The sequence below is a fragment of the Mustela erminea genome, chromosome 8, assembly GCF_009829155.1.
Source record: "Mustela erminea isolate mMusErm1 chromosome 8, mMusErm1.Pri, whole genome shotgun sequence".
In the NCBI taxonomy this organism is placed as follows: domain Eukaryota; kingdom Metazoa; phylum Chordata; class Mammalia; order Carnivora; family Mustelidae; genus Mustela; species Mustela erminea.
In genome coordinates this window covers 80,065,696-80,085,735 of record NC_045621.1, presented here as the reverse complement: position 1 = coordinate 80,085,735, position 20,040 = coordinate 80,065,696, and the positions used below count along the sequence as shown (strand labels likewise).

The window sequence follows — 20,040 nt, the reverse complement described above, 5'->3', positions numbered from 1 at the left end:
AATTCTATAGGCTGAAAAAAATGATACTGGAAAGAAACCTGGGATATCAGAAATTAAAGGGAATTGAAAATGGTAACTATCTGAGTGAATATAATAGGCTAATCTTCTACTTAGTTATTTAAATTTATTATATTGTCTGAGTGGATGTTTCATGTATGTAGATGTAATACAAGGACAACTGTAACAAAGAGAAGAGGGATAAGGAGTCATATATAATGGCAAAATTTCCACATTCCACTTAAAGGGTTAAATATTTATTAATAGTTGATTGTGAAAAGCTAAGTACATTGTTAACTGGACCAACCACTAAAAAAAAAAAAAAAAATCTGTATAAGGAGGCATAGTAAAACAATAGTCATGGACAGGGGTGCCTGGATAGCTCAGTCAGTTGAGCATCCTACTCTTGATTTCAGCTCAGGTCATGATCTCGGGGTGGCTTGGTACTCAGCAGGGACTATGCTGGCAGATTCCCTCCTTCCCTCTCCCTCTGCCCTTCCCCTGGCTCACACTCACTCTCTCCCTCAAATAAATAAATAAATCTTTTAAAAATATAGTCACGGACAATTGGAAAACAAATTTTAAAAATGTTATGTATAATAGTACCAAAGAAATGAAGTACTTACGTATAAATATAACATAACATAAATATATATATATATAAATATATATATACAAATATAACACAACAAGATCTCTATGCTGAAAACTATGAAAAGACAACAGAAATCAAGTACAACCTAAGGAAACAGAAAGAGATATGATATTGTCTAAAGATTGGAAGACCAAAACCTTTAAGGATTTCTTTTCTCCTCAAAATGATCTGTAGATTGATCTAAGTACCTCATTCAAAAGTCCCAGGATATTTTTTGCAGACAAGCTGATCATAAAATTTATATGCAAAGGCAAATGAATTAAAACAGTTCTTAAATTTTGAGGGAAAAAATAGTAGAATTATAGTACCTGATTTTAAGACAGTAAAAAGCTACAATAATCAAGATAGCGCAGTATTGGCAAAGAGATAGATGCATAAACTGATCAGTGGAACAAAATGAAAAGGCAAATAACTGAGAGAAAATATTTGCAAATCACATATCTGAAAAAGATGTGTATTCATAATACATAAATAACTCCTTAAGCTCAACAGTAGGAAAACCACCCAATTAAAAATTGAGCAAAAATTAAAAATGAGCAAAAACCTTCAAAAGATAGTTTACCAAGCAGAATTTATGAAAGGCAAACAAATGTGGGAAGATGGTCATCATCGTTAGACATTAAGGAAATGCAAATGAATATCACAATGAGATACCACAACATGTACTAGAATGACTAAAATAAAAACTTGCTAAGACACCTGGGTGGTCTCTTTTGGGTGGCTTCTCTATCTACTCTTCCCCCTGCTTGTGTGCTCTCTTTCTCTCTCTGCCAAATAAATAAAATCTTTTTTAAAAATTGATGACAATACTGATGGTTGCAGGATTGCACAGCAAATGCATCTCTCATGCATTACTAGTGGGAATGCAAAATAATTTTTATAAGATTTTTAAAAAGATTTAATTTATTTATTTGACAGAGATCCCAGGTAGGCAGAGAGGCAAGCAGAGGGAGAGAGGCGGAAGCAGGATCCCCGCTGAGCAGAGAGCCTGATGCAGGGCTCAGTCCTAGGATCCTGAGATCATGACCTGAGCCAAAGGCAGAGGCTTTAATCCACTGAGCCACCCAGGTGCCCTGGGAATGCAAAATATTATAGGCATTCTGGAAAGCAGTTAGATAGCTCTTTATAAATACAAACATATGTTTACCATATGACTTGACGATCCCTTGTTTAGACAAAAAGCTGACTATAAATACTTCTGATTTTTTTATTCATAAACACCAAAACCTGGAAATAACCAAAATTTCTTTCAGATAATGAATGTATACACAATGAATGTATACACAAATTCTAGTGCATACATACAATGGAGTACTACTCAGAAGTACTAAAGGAGTAAACTATCAATACATGCAATAACTTGGATACATTTTAAACACTGAGTGAACAAAGAAAGACATTATGAAATGTCTACTTTAAGATTCTATTTATAAGACCTGCTCTAAAGACAAAAGAACTATAGTAATGAATAATCAGTGGTTACCTAGCGTTGTTAGTGGGAGGGAGGAAGGTGTGACAGCAAAAGGAAATTTATAGGTTTGATTCCTGAACAATTGTCACAGACTGATATCCTGGCTGAAAACAATATTTTCCATCTACCATCCTCTCCTAGTAACACTAGAATTTTTGCCATCAATAGAACCAGTCTGTGTTGCATTAAACACTAGAGTTTTAGAAGATTATTCTGTGTGAGATAACTGCTGTAGAAACTGAGAATTTAGTTTTATTGTCTATATTTAGTAGAGATGGGGCTGGTATTGTCATAATTTTGTATGTTGTAATAACTACTGTGTCTTTTAAAAAAACGGTTGAACTTTAAAAATAGGACCCATGAAGCTTAGTATTGAATTAACTGTAACTCAGTGGTCCTGAGTGGAAGACAGCTTCCACTAAAGCAACCTTGTCACTCCTTGGTTTCTAAGTCTTGATGAGACTGATCACATTACATTACCAGGGAGGAAAGATTTTGGACTTTTTTTCTTTAGATTTGAACTGATAAGGCCAAAGGAATTTTAGCTTTTTTTTTTTTTTTAAGTTCAAATATTTATGTATTTAAATTATTTTTATTAGCTTATAATCTATATTTGCCCCGGGGTACAGGTCTGTGAATCATTAGGCTTGCACATTACACAGCACTCACCATAGCACGTACCCTCCCCAATGTTCATAACACAACCACCCTATCCCTACCTCCCCACCCCTCAGAAACCCTGTTTGTTTGCTGAGATTAAGAGTCTTTTATGATTTGTCTCCCTCCTGATCCCGTCTGGAATTTTAGCTTTTATACTTTAATTTTTCCCTGGAAACTTGATAGTGGGAGGAGGATCATATCGTTCAACTTTTAATAGTCTCATATTTTTGATAGTATATTATTTGGAGGAGTTTTATGTTGTAATTTGGGTTCCTTGTTTTATCCATGAGCCTACTAGACAATATCAAGTAACACAGTATGAGACAAATAATAAATAGGGTTCACAGTGGTTTTGGAGTTAATTTCTGACCCACTTAAGAGTTTTCTAAAATCATTTTGAGTGTTATTAAAACTGTTTTGCAATTTGTTAGGTTTAATATACTGCTTCTTTAACAGCAATAGACTCTTCATTTGATTTTTCTAAAATGATGACATAATGTTAAGTTTAGAACACTAAATCAGTAACTAGAGATCAGATTCTGAAAGCAATAGAGATTTTGTCATTACTGGTACGCATCACTCTAAATCAGTTACTTGACAACAAAAAACAGAAGATTTAAGCATTGAAAGCATTTATGCAAAAGATGCTATCCAAGCTCAGTCTTTCTCCAAATTACTACTTAGTATTTCTTATCAAAATATGCAATTACCATATGCTTCTTTACTTGCTCTCTGGTCACCAACAGTGTAAATTAAGTTTATATTATTGTAAGTCTTCTTTTTCTTCTTTGGAGAATAAGCTAAAGAAATGTAATAAAACATTTATTTTTAATAATAATGATGACAGAATTACCCAAGATAGTCTTATTTCTTCATGCCCAAGGGGAAGTGAGCCTTATGCTAATTTGTAAATATGGCACTGTGGGGAAGTACTGGAGAAAATGGAGAGATGTGAAATGGGAAGACAATTACTCTTGAAACATTATCCTTCAGTTTTATTGTTATCATTATATATATTATTAATTATATTATATTATTTTATTAATACATATTATACATATTATATATATATATATATACAATTACTCTCTTTTTAATTTTTTATTTTTTATAAACATATATTTTTATCCCCAGGGGTACGAGTAATTGTATATATATACAATTACTCTTAAACATTATCCACAGTTAAAAGATATACTTGGAGGGACAGAATTTTCTTCTCGTAGAGAGAAAAGTGACACACAGACCAACTGTAACATATCATTTCCTGTCTGTGGGGGGAATGCCTACCATCATAGCTACTGGCTTAAGACCCACTAGTCCATAGTAACTCTTGTAGTTCTTGGGTGTGCCTTCCAGCCTGGCATAAGCACCTGCATACATATTCTTCCTGTGTGAAAAAGGTCATTGTATTTCCTGTTTCTAACCATTTACTTAGGGCAAAAGCTCCTCACATCAAGTGTACTCAATTATACTTTCATCAAAGAAGTTTTCATTAGAGATGTAAAATGTGAGAGTGATCTGTCTCATTGGGGAAAATTCACCTAATATTCCCTTCTCATTCTCTCTGTCTCTCTGGAAACTGTCAACTTAGTGGAAGATGACAATGTTACTTGGAAGTATAATTCAATTTCATTTGTAAAATAGATATTCTCTGTCACCTTGGTAATATAAATTAAATTCATTTACATCTTCTTCAGAAGAGGGGTTCTGAGGTAACAAATGTCTAAAATGTCTATTTGAAACTCCTTTCCTACTAAGTTAGAAATTTAGCAGTTGAAGATGTAGGGATGTATATTGTTACTAAAGTGTTTTTTTTTTTTTTAACATTTTCTTAATTTGCGAGAGGAAGAGGGGAGGAGAGAGAATCTGAAGCAGAATCTACACTGAGCACAGCTTGATCCCTTAACCAGGAGATCATGACCTGAGCTGAAATCAAAAGTCAGACACTTAACTGACTGAGCCACCCAGCGGCCCCTAAAGTGGTTTCTTTTCTGAAGCAAGAGATTGTTGTCATTATTTCAATGAGCTGAATAGGTTGAATTAGTCCATTTAGTATATATATATATTTTATACACACACACACACACACACACACACACACAGAGTACTCTTTGTTCTGTGAACACAAAAGTGGTAGTTAGAATATTATGGATGATTAAGACACAGAAAGTATGTAATGAATGAATGTATGGAGACTGATACAAAGTACTATAAAAGATTTAAAGGAGAGGAACTTCCTTTTTTTTTTTTTTTTTTTAGATTTTGATCATTTATTTGACAGAGAGAGCACAGACAGGGGGTTGGCAGGTGGAGGGAGAAGCAGTCTTCCTGCTGAGTAGAGACCCAATGTGGGGCTGGATCCCAGACCCCTGGGATCATGACCTGAGCTGAAGGCAGACACTTAACCAACTAAGCCAGCCAGGAGCCGCAGAGAAGGATCTTGCAATTAGGGTTATATTAAGAAAGACTTTGTGGAGTGTCATTTATGGTGGAGCTAAACGAACTGTGGGATAGGGTTAGATGGACAGTGAGCACAGCACTCCAGACTAAGAAAACTGGACAAAGAGAGGCACATAAGTAAGAAAAGTTACTTGTGTTTTAGGAATAGTCAGTAGTCTCATTTGATTGGACAATGAAATAAATTGACTGCTTATTATGAGTTAGTGGTTTTGAGATTTTTATGAGAATTTAGGAATATTCTTTTCTTTTCTTTTTTTAAATATTTTATTTATTTATTTGACAGATAGAGATCACAAGAAGGCTGAGAGGCAGGCAGAGAGAGAGAGAGAGAGAGAGAGAGAGAGAAAAGGAAGCAGGCCCCCTGCTGAGCAGAGAGCCCAATGTGGGGCTCGATCCCAGGACCCTGGGATTATGACCTGAGCCGAAGGCAGAGGCTTTAACCCACTGAGCTACCCAGGCACTTCTAGGAATATTATTTTCATTTTCAGATGATGAAACTTAGCTCACAGAGGTTAAGTAATTTGTCCAAGCTATTTACATGGCTAGATAATGGGAAAGCAGGGCTTGGGATTCAGCAGTCTGGCTCCACAGCCTAAGCACCTCAGTCCTAGGTCATAGCTACCTTTGAAATGAAGTGTAAAAGTCAGAATAAATGAAACAAGATGGGATTGGGAGGGAGACAAACCATAAATGACTCTTAACCTCACAAAACAAACTGAGGGCTGCTGGGGGGAGGGGGGGTGGGAGAAGGGGGGTGGGGTTATGGACATTGGGGAGGGTATGTGCTATGGTGAGTGCTGTGAAGTGTGTAAACCTGGCGATTCACAGACCTGTACCCCTGGGGATAAAAATATATTATATGTTTATAAAAAATAAAAAATTAAATAAAAAACAATATGTAACATAAGCAAACAAACAAAAAAAGTCATGTTTGGGTTGGGCTCTCAATGGTGATGAACATTTGACTCAAAAGTCTGAACTTCATTTAAGAGGTAATGGGGATCTTTACATTTTGGGGCTGGAAGAAAGCCTCAGGACAGATTTAAAGTTTAATTAGTAGCCACATGAAAAATGGATTTGAAGTAGGTAGAAAAAAGAGCCGATGGAAACTAGCTAATAATCTACTGGAGAAACAGGAGGAGGCTCTCGCCTACAAACAGGATTGATGGGATAGAGATAGGATTGATGGGATGGAAGATGATTTTATTCTTTCCTAATACTACATAGTCATGATAACTCAAGCAAGGCTACATTTTTTATTCTGGCCATTAAATTGTAATTAATATCATTAATTTATTTAATTTAATAAACTCACTATATTTTATAATGTTATAAATAAAAGAAAGCTGGTAGAGATTGGGCATGGCAAAGTCATGACTGGATGTCCCTCCTTTAAACTCTTCATTTCCTTTTTTTTTCTTTTTTCCTTACTTTTTCCTTCTTCTCTACCTCCTCCTTTCCTTATTCCCCAACCTCCTGCCCCCAACCCCCAACCACTTTCTTCTGGTATTGCCCCTTCTGGCTGGCAACATAGTAGATTACCATGTTATTATATATTAGCAATTATCTTACATGCAAGTTTTTAAAGTTTCATTTATACTTTTTATGCTCAAAAGTCTATTATTTTATGCTAAAAATACACTTTTTTTTAGCATATGTAAGTTGGTTAGAACTGCAATATAGGTGAGCTTGTCTACTGAACCACTTGATAAGATTATTTTACTTTGTTTTAATTTTTACATATATGTCTGCTTTAGCTTGAACTGTAATAGAGAAATGCCTAGAACTGTGCCTAGCACAAAGCAGATAGCAATTTTACAAACAGAATTTTGTAAGCAAACAGAATTTTACAAAAAGATTTTTATGTAAATATATAAATAAGAATTTTCTACATAGCTCTATCAGCTTTTAATATTCTTACATTCACAACACGTTCCACCTTGTCCTCTGTAATGAAATGTGTCATTTCTCATCTCTTCTCCTTTAAAGTTGTTGTCTTGCATTTTTTGTAAATGATAAGCCATTTTTTTCTCTAGAAGGGCTTGTTTCTAAAATATTAATATATATATACATATAAGTTAACATCAGCTTCTTGTTTAAAAATGAAAGACAAATATTTAAAGTGTGAGAGTGTATATTAGAAATCAAAAGTCACTCCTGTCTTGTGACTTGTAAAGTTACATGGTACAAATTTAGGAGGGCAGTGAGGGGTAAATTTCCATCTGTAATCAAACATGAGCACTTAGATACAGTTACCTAAGGTACACCTTCAGGGAACTGGTCCCATCACAGATGAGGTGGGGTCTCTTAATCATAGCTATCCTGCAGAGCTTAGGGAATTTCTAAATCATCTTCAATGGGAGGGATTCCTGAGTAACTTAACCAAAAACACCCAGGCCGACCAAAGATACACGTAATACATGAAACGTGTCTTCCCTTTGTGAATCTCTGGGCTAATATTGACCCTAGATGTGTCAGAAAGGAAATGACTGTGCAGAGAAAGAACCTTAGAGATCCTCAAAGGGATCCCTAGAGTATTATTAGCAAGAGATGGCTCAGTATAGGTGTGTGAGGAAACTAAGCAGGGCCACAGAAAGGACAGTACTAAAGCATTAGGGAGAAGAGTGCTTGGCACCTATCTATCATGCCTATTTTCACTAGCCATTTCTTCCGGAAGAACTTTGTCAGTCACAGGACATTGTGTAGATTTCTAAAATGGATTTTGCCTCAGTGGTGGGGAATAACTAGTGTCAGATTGAACATGGCCCTGGACCTTCTTAACAAATCTTAAATAGTAAGACCTATAACAATCAAACTGTTTCCAAAGAAATTATCTACATTCAAGGAAAAAAGCTAAAGGATATTTAAAAGAATATGAAAATATTCAGCAACCAAAATGTAAAATTCACAATATCTGGCATCCAGTCAAAAAATACCAAGCATAAAAAGTAGCAAAGAAATATAACCCATAAAATGAGTGATCAATCAATCAAAACTGACCCATAATGACACAAATGTTAGAATTAAAGACAAGACTATTAAAACATAAGAAAAGATATAGAAGGTATAAAAAGGAACAGAATCAATTTTTTAAATGTATGAGGTGAATAATATAAGATATGCATTAATAGTAGAATAGACATTGCAGAAGAAGAGATTAATTAATGCACAGTCAGGAAAAGAATCCATCCAAAAGGAAACAAGGAGCAAAAAAAAGTTACAAAATGAAGGGTATTCGTGACGTGTGGAACAACATCAAGCAGCCTAATATGCCTACAGAGAAGAAGAAAGGGCAAAAGAAATATTTGATAATAATGTCCATAATCATTTTTTCTACACTATGTTATAACAGAGGTTATAGTCAGGGCAATCAGGCAAAATAAGTGAAAAATGGATCCACCTTCAAAGGGAAGAAATAAAACCACCTTTATTTGAAGACAAGATAATCATTTATGTAGAATATCAATCGGCATCTAGAAATAAATTCCTAGAATAAGTGATTTTGTCGATGAAAAATACAAAATGAATATAAAATATGCTTTTCTATATACTAAGATCAAATAATCAGAATTTTAAATAGTTGGTAAAAATACCAATGATAATAACATAAAAATTATGAAATATCCAGGGATGAATCTATCAGAAGATGTGTAACACCTGTAAACTGCAAAAATTAAGGAAGTCTAAATTAATGGAGAGATATTTAGTTCATGGGTTGGAATACTCAATATTATCAAGACATCAACTGTGCCCAAATTGACAATAGAATCAACATAATTCTAATCAAAATCTTGGCAAAATTTCTTTGTAGAAATTGAAAGGCTGATTCGAAAATTTATATTGAAACGTAAAGGGCTTAGATTAGTCAATACAACTTTAAAATAGAACAGGCTAAGAAGGTCAGCACCACTAATTTAAAGAACTGTTAAAGGTATAATAATCAAGACAGTATAATAGACAAATAGGTCAAAGAACAGAAAACAGTCCAGAAATCAGTCTATACAACTGATTTTTGATAAAGGTGCAAAGGAAAAATCTTTTAAAGATTTTGATAACTGTAATTTAAGCACGTACTTTGGAGTGTATATATATACACACACATATATATATATATATATATATATGTATATATATATCTCAACAACATGTCAATATGAAAAAGATTAATCTCTTGTATTAAGACATAATTCAAAAGAAACAATTTAGAATAACTCCACTGGAAAATCTAGAATTCAAATAGCTCTGCCAATAACCTGGCTCAGGCAGCCTGTGGTGTTACCATGCCTAAAATCAGTGGTCATGTCTAATGGGCTCTCCCAGTGCCGGAACTTGTCCCATCGCACTAGTTGCCACTAAAATTGGGCAGGACTCCTTGAATAGTAATTGGTATCAGAGACCTGATAAAAAAGAGGAGACCTAGGACATTCTGTTTCTCTCCAAACCAGATACTTCCAGAGATGTTTGGAAGAAAAAAAAAAATCAACGTGGAGAGAACGCTCACTGAAAAGAGGGGTAAATATTGGAAAATAAAAATTACGGTAAAGTGGAATAAGCTGAGCTCACCATACCAGCACTGACAATACTAAAAGGTGTATGTAACAAAATTAGAACAAAAGCTTATCATACATCTTTAAATTCAAAATATTAAAAAAATTTCGATGTAGTGGTATGTATCAATATAACCGAAGTATGTGTATCTTATGCCACCTCTGGGTTTGTCAACAATAAGCCACTGAAATTACTTAGAATTTTAGACAAACATTAAGTGATATGGATAGTTATCACTGTTATTTTACTAAATAAAAAACAATCTACAAAACACCCTATAAGGCATAATAACATAATTTATTTATTGTAATAAACTTTCATAGAAATATTACACAATGTGTGTGTATGCCACATAATAGGGTGATGCTGGGGTTACAAATATTTTTTTTTCTTTCCTTTTATATGGTTTATACTCTACAATCATAAAATATTATGTAGTATTTAAAATTAAAAACAGTTATTCTAAAAAAAAAACTAGCTGGTGGGAGATATTGAGAACTTTTTCCAAGAAATTCTGAGTGTCAGAAAAATCAGTTTATCATTTTTTTCTAGAGGAATTACAAATATAGTTTATGGTGTGAGATAAAGTTAAAAGCAGTTGTATCAAATAGGACAGTACTTTTCAGATTATTGTCAGAATATAATGGGACAAAATATAGTGAACTTCATAACTTTCAGTTTTGTGTAATGCATATCATTTGGGGTAACTGGCTGTTTGTTACCTCACAAACGGTACTACCAAATATCAAAGCTGGCAGAAGCTTCTTAAACAGTCCCAGTTAGAGGTTAAAGCTCATCCTACCTTCCTGTCACTCTCTTCTCTGCTTCTACGCCGTTGTTCCTCTATCCTAGCTTCTCTTTTAACATCTTCTCCAATCCTTGTCAGAAGTAACATCTCTTTATTCTTCCATTCCTAGAGAGCGCGAACGTTACTGTACTCAGTACCTGTTCACAATAAACCTTTGTATTCTCTCCACCACCAACAAGCAAATTAGAACAAGCAAGGGACCTAACAGCAATCTGGTCAGGCATAATTAAAGTCATACATAGGCTTTAGGATGGGCTTTTCTTACAGACTCCTATTGCGAATGCAGGCATGGTTAGTTTTTTACTAAAGCTAAATTTAAAGAATTTTCCACCCTCTCATGAGGACTTTTGGGGAGTGAAAGTGGCTAGTGACTTTCACAATCATCTCTTTAATAGTAGAGATTAGCTCAGATAAAAAGTTTGTGGTGTCAGCCTCATTATTTTATGTAACAACTTGTATATTATAGCTGGGAAAAAAGATTAATGTGGATAAATGATTCAGACCTGAAATTACTTCAAGAAGTATGATAGAGAAGTAAATTAATTACAAATGAAGCAACTGTATACAATTTTTCTCTAAATATTTTAACTTTATTATCTCACCTCTTCAATTTTTCTACGAAGACTAAGTTTTCTCCTTGTGTATTCTCTCTGTCGTCTTTTTTCTCTATCCATCCGAATTAGGCGTTGCTCTTCGGCTGTGTGCTCAAGTTGTTCTAATTCCCTATTTATCATATCCAAATATCTAAGTAAAAGTGCAAATACAAGTAACGGTGAATTGCTTCTTTCCCTTATAATGGCATCATCTCCGCTTTGATACTCCCAAACCACCTTCTAGCTTGCTTTTTATGTCTTTTTTTTAAAATATTTTTATTTATTTATTTGACAGAGAGAGATCACAAGTAGGCAGAGAGGCAGGTAGAGAGAGGGGAAGGGAAGCAGTCTCCCTGTTGAGCAGAGAACCAGAAGTGGGTTCTCTGCTCTGAACGATCCCAGGACCCCCGGATCATGACCTGAGCTGAAGGCAGAGGCTTTAACCCACTGAGCCACCCGGGCACCCCTACTTTTTATTTCTTAAACTGCAGGAATTTTTACAGTTTTCTTATCAGCTCTGCTTATGGACCTTTAGAACAGCCTGACCCACCAACTCACCATACTTCACTCCTTATGCAAATCTCCCTAGTATATAAGTATCTCTTATTATGGTACGACCAATGATAAAATGTGGAGCAAATTTATTAAAAAAAATGTGCACAGTAAGTATTCGTAACTTTGTACATTTAGGAATATGGGTTTGCAAAGAAAGCTAAAATAACTGAAACACTGACTTCAAATCTGGAAAAACACCAAAAACCAAAAAACAGATCTGAGTTTCCTAAGAAAAAGACATGTATTAGGTCTGCTGTAATTTACCAGGCCTTGAACGAAGAGTCTGGGTCTCTGGTATGTCAATCTGTTTTATGGAACGACCATGAAATAAAAATATGGAATATAAAAAGTCAGGCACTGCAGCCCAATCTCTCACTTTAATGAAGGAGGAGGAAAAAGACCAATAATATCCCTTCCCTTTCTTCTTGATCACAGAATGGTAATGATTGAATGTTAGTAAGTAATATCCAAAGACTTTAAGACAATTTAGAGATGATGCATATTTATATTAGCCTTAGATAAAATTTCGTTTTTTGACTTTTCACTAATTTATTCAAACTTAATTCTGTCAGTCCTTGAAGATGATCATAAGAAGCTACTGTAGAAGCATGTGCTAAAGATAATTTTCCTCCATCTCCTACAATAGGAAGGACTTTGGATCTGATTTTGCTTTTCCAGTTATCAGCTTAGATTACCTTTTGGACTTGCAGCAACCCTGTCTTTTCTGGCAGAAATTTCTCTTTTCAGCTTTGCCACCATAATTTCCCAATTCCCATAACACTTGGTCTCCTTTCCTCTCCAGAGTGGGGACGGTAGTGGAGTTAAGTAGTGTCTAGTACTCTAAAAATCCTACCTTCAATTCTTTCTAGTATCTTCCTACATATTTGGGTCCACAATATATAAATGCAACACACATTAACTTTAGTCTCACCTGTGCCTTATTAATCTTTCCTGATCTTTAACAGACTGGGTACCTTCCTGTAACAAAAAATTTTGGAACCGTGCAACATCAGAACGTCTAGGTATTTGACTGTTTTCCTGTAGTCTATTTACTTGTTTTGCAAGCATTTCCTATAAAGAAAAAAATGTGTTATCATATATACACAGAAACATAAATGTATGCAAATTTGACTATGTATATATAAAATCTTCATTTTACATTCCCAGAAGTAAAGCTGTCCTATCACATGCTTAGTAAAATTCCTGTACTTCGTGAATAGCTAATTCTGTTTAGCTATTATAGACAAGACAGCCAACCCAAAATAAAGATCTTTCCCTGAAAGTAAATGATTAATATTTCATCTTATTTTTCTATCCATTCTGAAAAAATTAAATGATAATAAGAAAAGAGGGGAGGAGAAGCTCTAAAAATAAGGGGGAAACTGGGTAAAATATAGAAAACTTAATAGTGTAAGAAAGTCATTATTTCCTACAACTCTCTTTTTTTAAGACTTATTTATTTATTTCAGAGTGAGAAAGAACACAAGTGCACAAATGGGAGGAGGGAAAGAGGGAGAGAATTCTCAATCAGACACCACGCTGAATGTGGAGACCACGATGGGGCTCAATCCCACCACCCATGGGATCCCACTGAGCCAAAACCGAGAGTCAGATGCTCAACTGACTGAGCCACCCAGGTGTCCCTCTACAACTCTCTTAACCTTTGAACATAAATTTGTAAACATACACACACACAACACATTTCTCATTTTTATCCAACTCTCTTGACCCTAAAACCTGAGTTCACTCATGCACATGTGCACCCACTGTCAAAAATTGAAAGGAAGTCACTGTCTATATCCACTCTACAGCAGCTCATTCCACTTCACATTTAAGAACATCTTTTGTTGAATGAACACAGCTGCATGTGTGTGGGTACACATGCACAGTGTACATATTATTACGGTCACCAATAGGACACTGTAATTATTCATACTCCTTCTTTCCTGTTACAAAAGATGTTTTGGGGGACTCCAGCTGAAGAATCTTGCTGCCACAATAGACTCTTCCTATTGCTCTTAGCTCAGGTAGAAATGACATATCTGAGTAGTAATTTAATTGCTAAATTACACAAACTACTATTGGCTTGTTAATAGATGACTTGGTTCCTTTTCTTTTCTTTTCTTGGCTTAATATAGCAATCTCAAAATATTATTTATTCCTCTTCTAAATTTTCATTTCAAAAAAGTAGTTTGTCAAAATTAAAGGTAAAAATATTATGTGAAAATACTTTGCATACGAATAACGCTTTCTTCTAAGCCCTATGTAAAGAAACCAAATTTAAGTGTTTAACTTACTTGATCTCTTATATAGTTTCTTTCAAAGTCTAACTTTAAACTGGTAAGATACTGCCTGTACTTATTCAGTTCTCTCAAGGTACATACAATCTAAAAAACAAAACAAAACAACAGTAATGACAAAAATATATAAATACAAATATTTAAAAAACATAGCAATTACTTTCTTTTTATTTATTTATTTTTTAAAAGATTTTATTTATTTAATTGATAGAGATCACAAGTAGGCAGAGAGGCAGGCACAGAGTGAGAGGAGGAGGCAGCCAGAGAGGGAGAGAAGGAAACAGGCTCCCTGTTGAGCAGAGAGCCTGATGCAGGGCTCAATCCAGGACCCTGAGATCATGACCTGAGCCAAAGGCAGAGGCTTAACCCACTGAGCCACCCAGGCACCCTGCACCTTTCTTTCTGAGGAAAAATAGTAATAGCATACCACTTGACAATATTTTTGTATTAGGAGTGATAAATTGCATTAACTCTTTACAACTTTTAATCAACAGGAAATTTCTAACCAGTTATCATTACTTTATTAGTATGCATTATGCCATGCTAGGGGATTTAGTACACACAACTGAGTTATTAGAAGAAATGTAAACAATGAATCATGGAACACTACATCAAAAACTAATGATGTACTGTATGGTGAATAACATAACATAATAAAAAAATACCAGTGTAATAATAATGTTCTGTCCCAATAAGAATATAGTTCATCAAGATTCTATCTATTACTAGGTTCCTATTTTATCTCAAGTTTTTACAAAGCTTAGGGGACATAATCCCTGACAAGCATACAGTGACCTTAGAGACAGAGAAAGAGGACTATTATACATCTGGGAAAATTACCTTTATATCCTCAAATTATTTGGTTATCATCTTTTGATATTATAAAGAAAAAAGATGAGGGAAGAAGCAGTTTCATTTAGAAGAAACTATTGTCTGTTTTCCTTTAACCCAAATACTGAGTAATTTATAAAATTTCCCATTAAGTATTTCTCATGACCAAGTTAGAGGTGATATAGACCCCCCAGCGAGTTACAGAAGCAAGCTTTATCAAGTCTTGGAGGTTTAGAATGATTAAAAATAATTAATCTTCTACTCACTTTATTATTGCTGGTGATATAGCCACCTTTCTTTAATCTTCTCAGGATATCTTTGCGCTTATAGTATGCTCTTAAATGTGGATCATGAAGACTTTTATATTGGTTTTCCAAAAGTCGACAATAAGGATCAGTCAGGTTAAAACCGTAAGAAGGTTGAAAAAGCTGCAAACACAGATTTTAAAATATTATAAAGGTAAAACTAATGAATTTCACTTTTAAATGTTGATCTATTGAAATGACTAGATTGTTCACTGAAAATAAGCATGCAAGAAGAATTTGAAGTGGGGAAGAAGCAGCAACAGAAAGATTTGCATTAGGCAACAGAAATTTATATTATCCTAACTTCTTTTTCCCCACTCACCTGAGTTATTCTAAAAACTTACCTTCACTCAATTAATTCCTCCCAGATCACTATCAGTCTCTGGCTCTTGGGTCAGAGAAGAAAGAAGGAAAAGAAAGGAAATAGAATGAAATTTGCTTTAATGTATAAAGAGAGTGAACGTTATGATTCTTCCTTTTCCTTTTCCCACTTCTAGGTCAAGGTACTCACTAGATTTAAAAGGATAAAGGGATAATAGTAATTATGATTATTATATACCAATAATCTGAAAATGAATAAAATTAAGAAAGTCTTTCACCAGGATTCATGGAAACAACTTTAGCCAAAAAAGTAGAAGTAAAACTTAGATATTAAATATAATGAATAAAGGTTATTTTGTATTAGGGTCTTATTTAAGGCAAGAAATCCAGTGGTCTTTGAGAGTGGTACAGTCAGGGAAAAAAAAAAAAATCAAGGTCTGTATTATAAAGTTCAACATATTGAAGAACCAATTATGAAAGATATTGATAAGGACTGAGGTTTCTTTATATGTGTAAAGACCACATACAACCTTATACAGTAGTCATTAGCCTGTAAACGAAAGAAAATATCAGCTAATAGTCATGTTTATCTATCTGTTACCTTAGAGGAAACAGCTGAATTATCTCATCCATTTGTAAATTAAAACATTACCAAAGTGAGGTGGGTTTGTGTGGTGGTGGTGGTGGTGGTGGTGGTGGTGTTGGTGTGTGTGTGTGTTTCAGCCCGTTTTCCAATTGCAGGATGGTGATAATGGGTTTTGGGGAACTTCTGAAAGGGAAAAAGTGGAGGATGAAGTAGGTTTGGAAGCTGTCCTAATATTTTGTGTTCTTTCTTTTCTTTTTTCTTTCTTTTCACATTCCTTTAATTTTTCCTGGCCAGAGAAGTGTAAGTTAGTCTAAAGTACAGTCAAAAAGTACTCGGCTCAAGGGAAAGACAACTGGAATGTGTGGAAGACGTGGCAAACCCGAGAGCACCTGCCCTGCTGGCAGATATTCAGTTCCCCTGATAGTTCCTCCGCATTGTTCACCAATTCAGGTCTGGCTGCTCTTACCAGTTTGTGACCTCTGTGTTCAGTCTGGCAGGAGCCACCTCTGTCAGATTCTGAACACTAAGGAGCCTGGCTAGGTGGGACCCTCAAAAGAACCCCCTCAAGCTATAGGTGGGAGGATGGTTCCTATGTGGGCAAAGGGGCAGACCACAGGAATATGACAGGATGCCAGCTTTCCTTTTCCATTTAAAAGCTTCCTTGATAAGTTTCTGACTTCTTGCTTAATGCAAGGCTTCAATCTCTTCCAAGGATGTACATCGTAAAACAGAATACCCTCATTACTAATGCTTCCCTGAGAAGGCCAAGAGAAGAATCTCTTAGGACAGTGTCTTGAATTCAGTAAGACCAGGTACAAAGCCCATACCTTTCTTGCAAGGGGAACAATCAGCAATCATGACTCAAGAATGGATTGATTTTTTTTTCTTTAAAGATGTTGACATTTAGCTGTCAATATCTCTTAGCTGTTGAACTTTAGCTGTGAGGGCATTATGTTTCTCAGGACCAAACTTGGGCTACTGGTGTGTAAACAAGGAACATCTTTTAGACATATCCATTCATTAGAGCCAGTGTGTGCATCCCTTTGTCAATTAAAGTGGTTGGTTTCTTTTTTTAAAAAAAAACTTTAAAGTGTAAACATAAACCATCTCTTTTTTGAGATTGTACTGAAAGAAAAAGAAGGATCTCCCAAAGTCAATCTTCAGGGAAGTAGTCTGGTGCTTGATTATGATTACATAAAGATAGTTTTGGGGGAATAAATGTAATAAAAATAGAGAGAACATCTTTTAAAAAAGTAGTTGACAAGCAAATTAATATTTGACAGAAATGGTAATTCAGCAAACAATATATTTGACTAAGCAGACAAAAGACAGGGCTAAGTTTGTACCCTGAAGAGATTTCAAGTATAGTTTAGAAAAGCTAGTTTGTTTGGATGTGACTTAGCCAAACAGTGTGAGGTGGCCTATTTTTCGTTAGCTTGCTCTATTGTAGTAAAACAAGGGGGAATTATATATTTCTCAGAAATAAAACTTTGAGTAATCATATTTATTAGGCAAGTATCAAATACCAAGGGACCCTACTAATTTCTGATGACATCATAGATAGAAGGAGGGCAGAAGGGTCACTCGGAATTCTTTCCTGTAAAATTTTTTGAACTACTGATCAAAACAACCACTCAAAAAAAGAATGTGTTGAATCTCGTTCAGCATTAGCACTGAGTCAAAGGCTGGGGATGTTTAAGGGTCTAGGTAATGCTGAGGACTAAAAACATGAAAGTTTGAGGCAGGCACACTATACCCCAGTGTGATTTACATTATAAAATTATAATAATAAAATTATAGTGTTGAGTAAAATTACACAAACCAAGGGCAATGCAAATTTTAAGGAAATGTAAGCTAACTGGGAGCTGTAATAGCTCAGAAAGAACCTTGAAAGATGGTTCAGGTTCACAGATTGGGCAGAAGAGGAGACAATATGTCGGTTTGGAAAGCAAGATGAAGAAAGGCACAGAAATATTAACGTGGTATGTCTCTTACATGGCATAAGAGACCCCAGGTGGAAGACGCTGAGGCTCTCGATTAGAGAAAAGGCTGGATGAGGAGGTTTGGGCAAATCATGGAGTCAGTAGTTAAGTACTAAACATGTTAACTTATTTCAACGTCACTGTTTTCTCACTGAATGTATGAAATAGAATGCAGTCCTAACAAAATCCCAGAAAAGTATTCTGTAATGCAGGTTTTGTCCAAGTTATTATTGGTTGAAATCATAACACAATTAAATGCCCAACTAGCACCAATAAGCTTTTACCTTTCAACCAAATATTTTTTAACAAAACCTCACTAAATAGGTATAAACACAGTTATTGTAAAGAAAAGTTAATGTGGTTCTGTAAGTTATGAATTAAGACATAACTAAGAATCTAAACTTTCTAGCCCAAGATACTGTGCAAACTCTACTAGATGATGTTGCTTGGTATCCATCCTAGGTTAGGTGAGGGGCTGGTTATTTTTTTCCCGTGTATGGTAGTGCAAAGTCCCCTAGTGGGCTTTGTATCTAACGGCAAGTAGGAAAGAGCAAAGAAAACCAACATAAGACCATTAAAAATTACTTTACCTTTTCACTTAACTTCGTAGTATAATATAAAGTTTTGCTTCCTGGGATCAGAGGCAGCTTGACCCCGAGAGGCAGATCCAGTAGTTGACCCGCTCCGACCCCTGGTAAGTGGGTTTTGTGCACGCCCTGTCAGATGCAATTGGAGAGTTTGGCCTTTCCTTTTAGTATTAGGTATTAGGCCAATCTGCTCCTACTCCAGTCAAGAGTTATACAGTCAGGGCCAAAGGGTCGCGCCCTCCCAGACAGCCCTGAAGACCTCCTCCCGCTTCCCAGGTCACCCGCTTCGCCAAGGCCCCGCAGCCAGTTGCGGCCAGAGCGGGCCGAGAGCACTGCCACCCGCCGCCCGCACGAGGGCGCCAGAAGCGGGCGGTTAGGAACCGCGCGACGGGTCTGCCGCTCTCCCTGCCCCGGCCCTAGAGGGCGGGAAGCCTGCGGAGCACCACGACGCCAGGCTAGCTGCCACTCACGTCTCCGCATTGCTGGCTGTCCGTGGCCAGGCTGCTGGTGGCCGTCTTGGAGGCAGCGACGTTGGCAGCCTTGGAACAGGCGCTGAGGTACAGCTCCATCGCCGGCCTGGGCCCTTCTTCCCCGCTCCGCCCGCCCCGGTCTCCTTCCCTCGCACCCCTTTCCCCGTCGTCGTCCCTCCGTTGCGACTGGACCCGGAATGGCCAGTACCCCGCCTCCGCGAGGCCTCACCCTCGCGGCGTTCCAGCCTCCGAACTTGGGGGCCCCCGAAAGGGGGTGCCCTCTCGAGGGCTGGTCCGCAGGGCTTGGGCCTGCAGCGCCCCGGATTTGGGGAAATCAGCCCTAGGGGCCTGGTTGGCGAGGGCCACAGTCGAAATCTTATTTCTCTCCGAAACCAGTTCCTCTCAGACGTACACACCCCAAATCCGAACTTTGAAACCTTTGCGGGAGAGTAGCTGGCTAATTTGTCCTGGCCTCCAAGGAGCTATGGTTTGGCCCGGGTGGGGGGCGGGGGGAGGCAAAAAAAATCGTTAAAAATCCAGGAGTGATTGTAGAGCCCATTCTAGGGGCAAAGGCCTGGTTTTCTGTATGTGCCCCGTATAGAGATTGTGGTCACCCCCGTCCCCAGGCTCCCACGCCCTCTTTCCACTCCAGGTCCACATAACTGTACTTCGGCTTCCTCTGGGGGCTCTGCTCTGCCTTTCTCCTGGCCTCCTCCCTCCTGTAGTTTTCCTCTTTCCTTTCTAGCTCTCTTCTCTTTCTCCTGCTCCCTGCTCTCTGCCTCCCTTGCTTTCTGCTAGATCCCTCTTTCTCCTGTCAGCGCTCCAGCCACAATTTACAAAACGCCTGACTCCTCGGAGCCAGTCATTCAAAGGGGGCTCTGGGCATACGGCAGGGAGTAAAATGGGGC

At 36.7% G+C, this 20,040-nt stretch overlaps 1 protein-coding gene across 3 annotated transcripts in view; it reads right to left on the bottom strand.

The window, feature by feature from the left end:
* FSIP2 (fibrous sheath interacting protein 2) overlaps positions 1 to 19,346 on the bottom strand; it is a 94,638-nt gene extending 75,292 nt beyond the window's left edge. For 2 of the 3 annotated variants that reach the window (XM_032356164.1, XM_032356166.1), the window contains exons 1-9: positions 19,133 to 19,346; positions 18,666 to 18,791; positions 15,148 to 15,309; positions 14,048 to 14,137; positions 12,682 to 12,821; positions 11,205 to 11,346; positions 10,597 to 10,707; positions 7,168 to 7,294; positions 3,494 to 3,583 (exon numbers count right to left, since the gene is read on the bottom strand). In XM_032356164.1, coding sequence (XP_032212055.1) covers positions 3,494 to 3,583; positions 7,168 to 7,294; positions 10,597 to 10,707; positions 11,205 to 11,346; positions 12,682 to 12,821; positions 14,048 to 14,137; positions 15,148 to 15,309; positions 18,666 to 18,791; positions 19,133 to 19,231 — 1,087 coding nt within the window. In that variant the 5' untranslated portion in view covers positions 19,232 to 19,346. The remainder of the gene's footprint in view (positions 1 to 3,493; positions 3,584 to 7,167; positions 7,295 to 10,596; positions 10,708 to 11,204; positions 11,347 to 12,681; positions 12,822 to 14,047; positions 14,138 to 15,147; positions 15,310 to 18,665; positions 18,792 to 19,132) is intronic. The other variant, XM_032356165.1, reaches the window with a different exon arrangement.
* Positions 19,347 to 20,040: the final 694 nt, after the last annotated feature.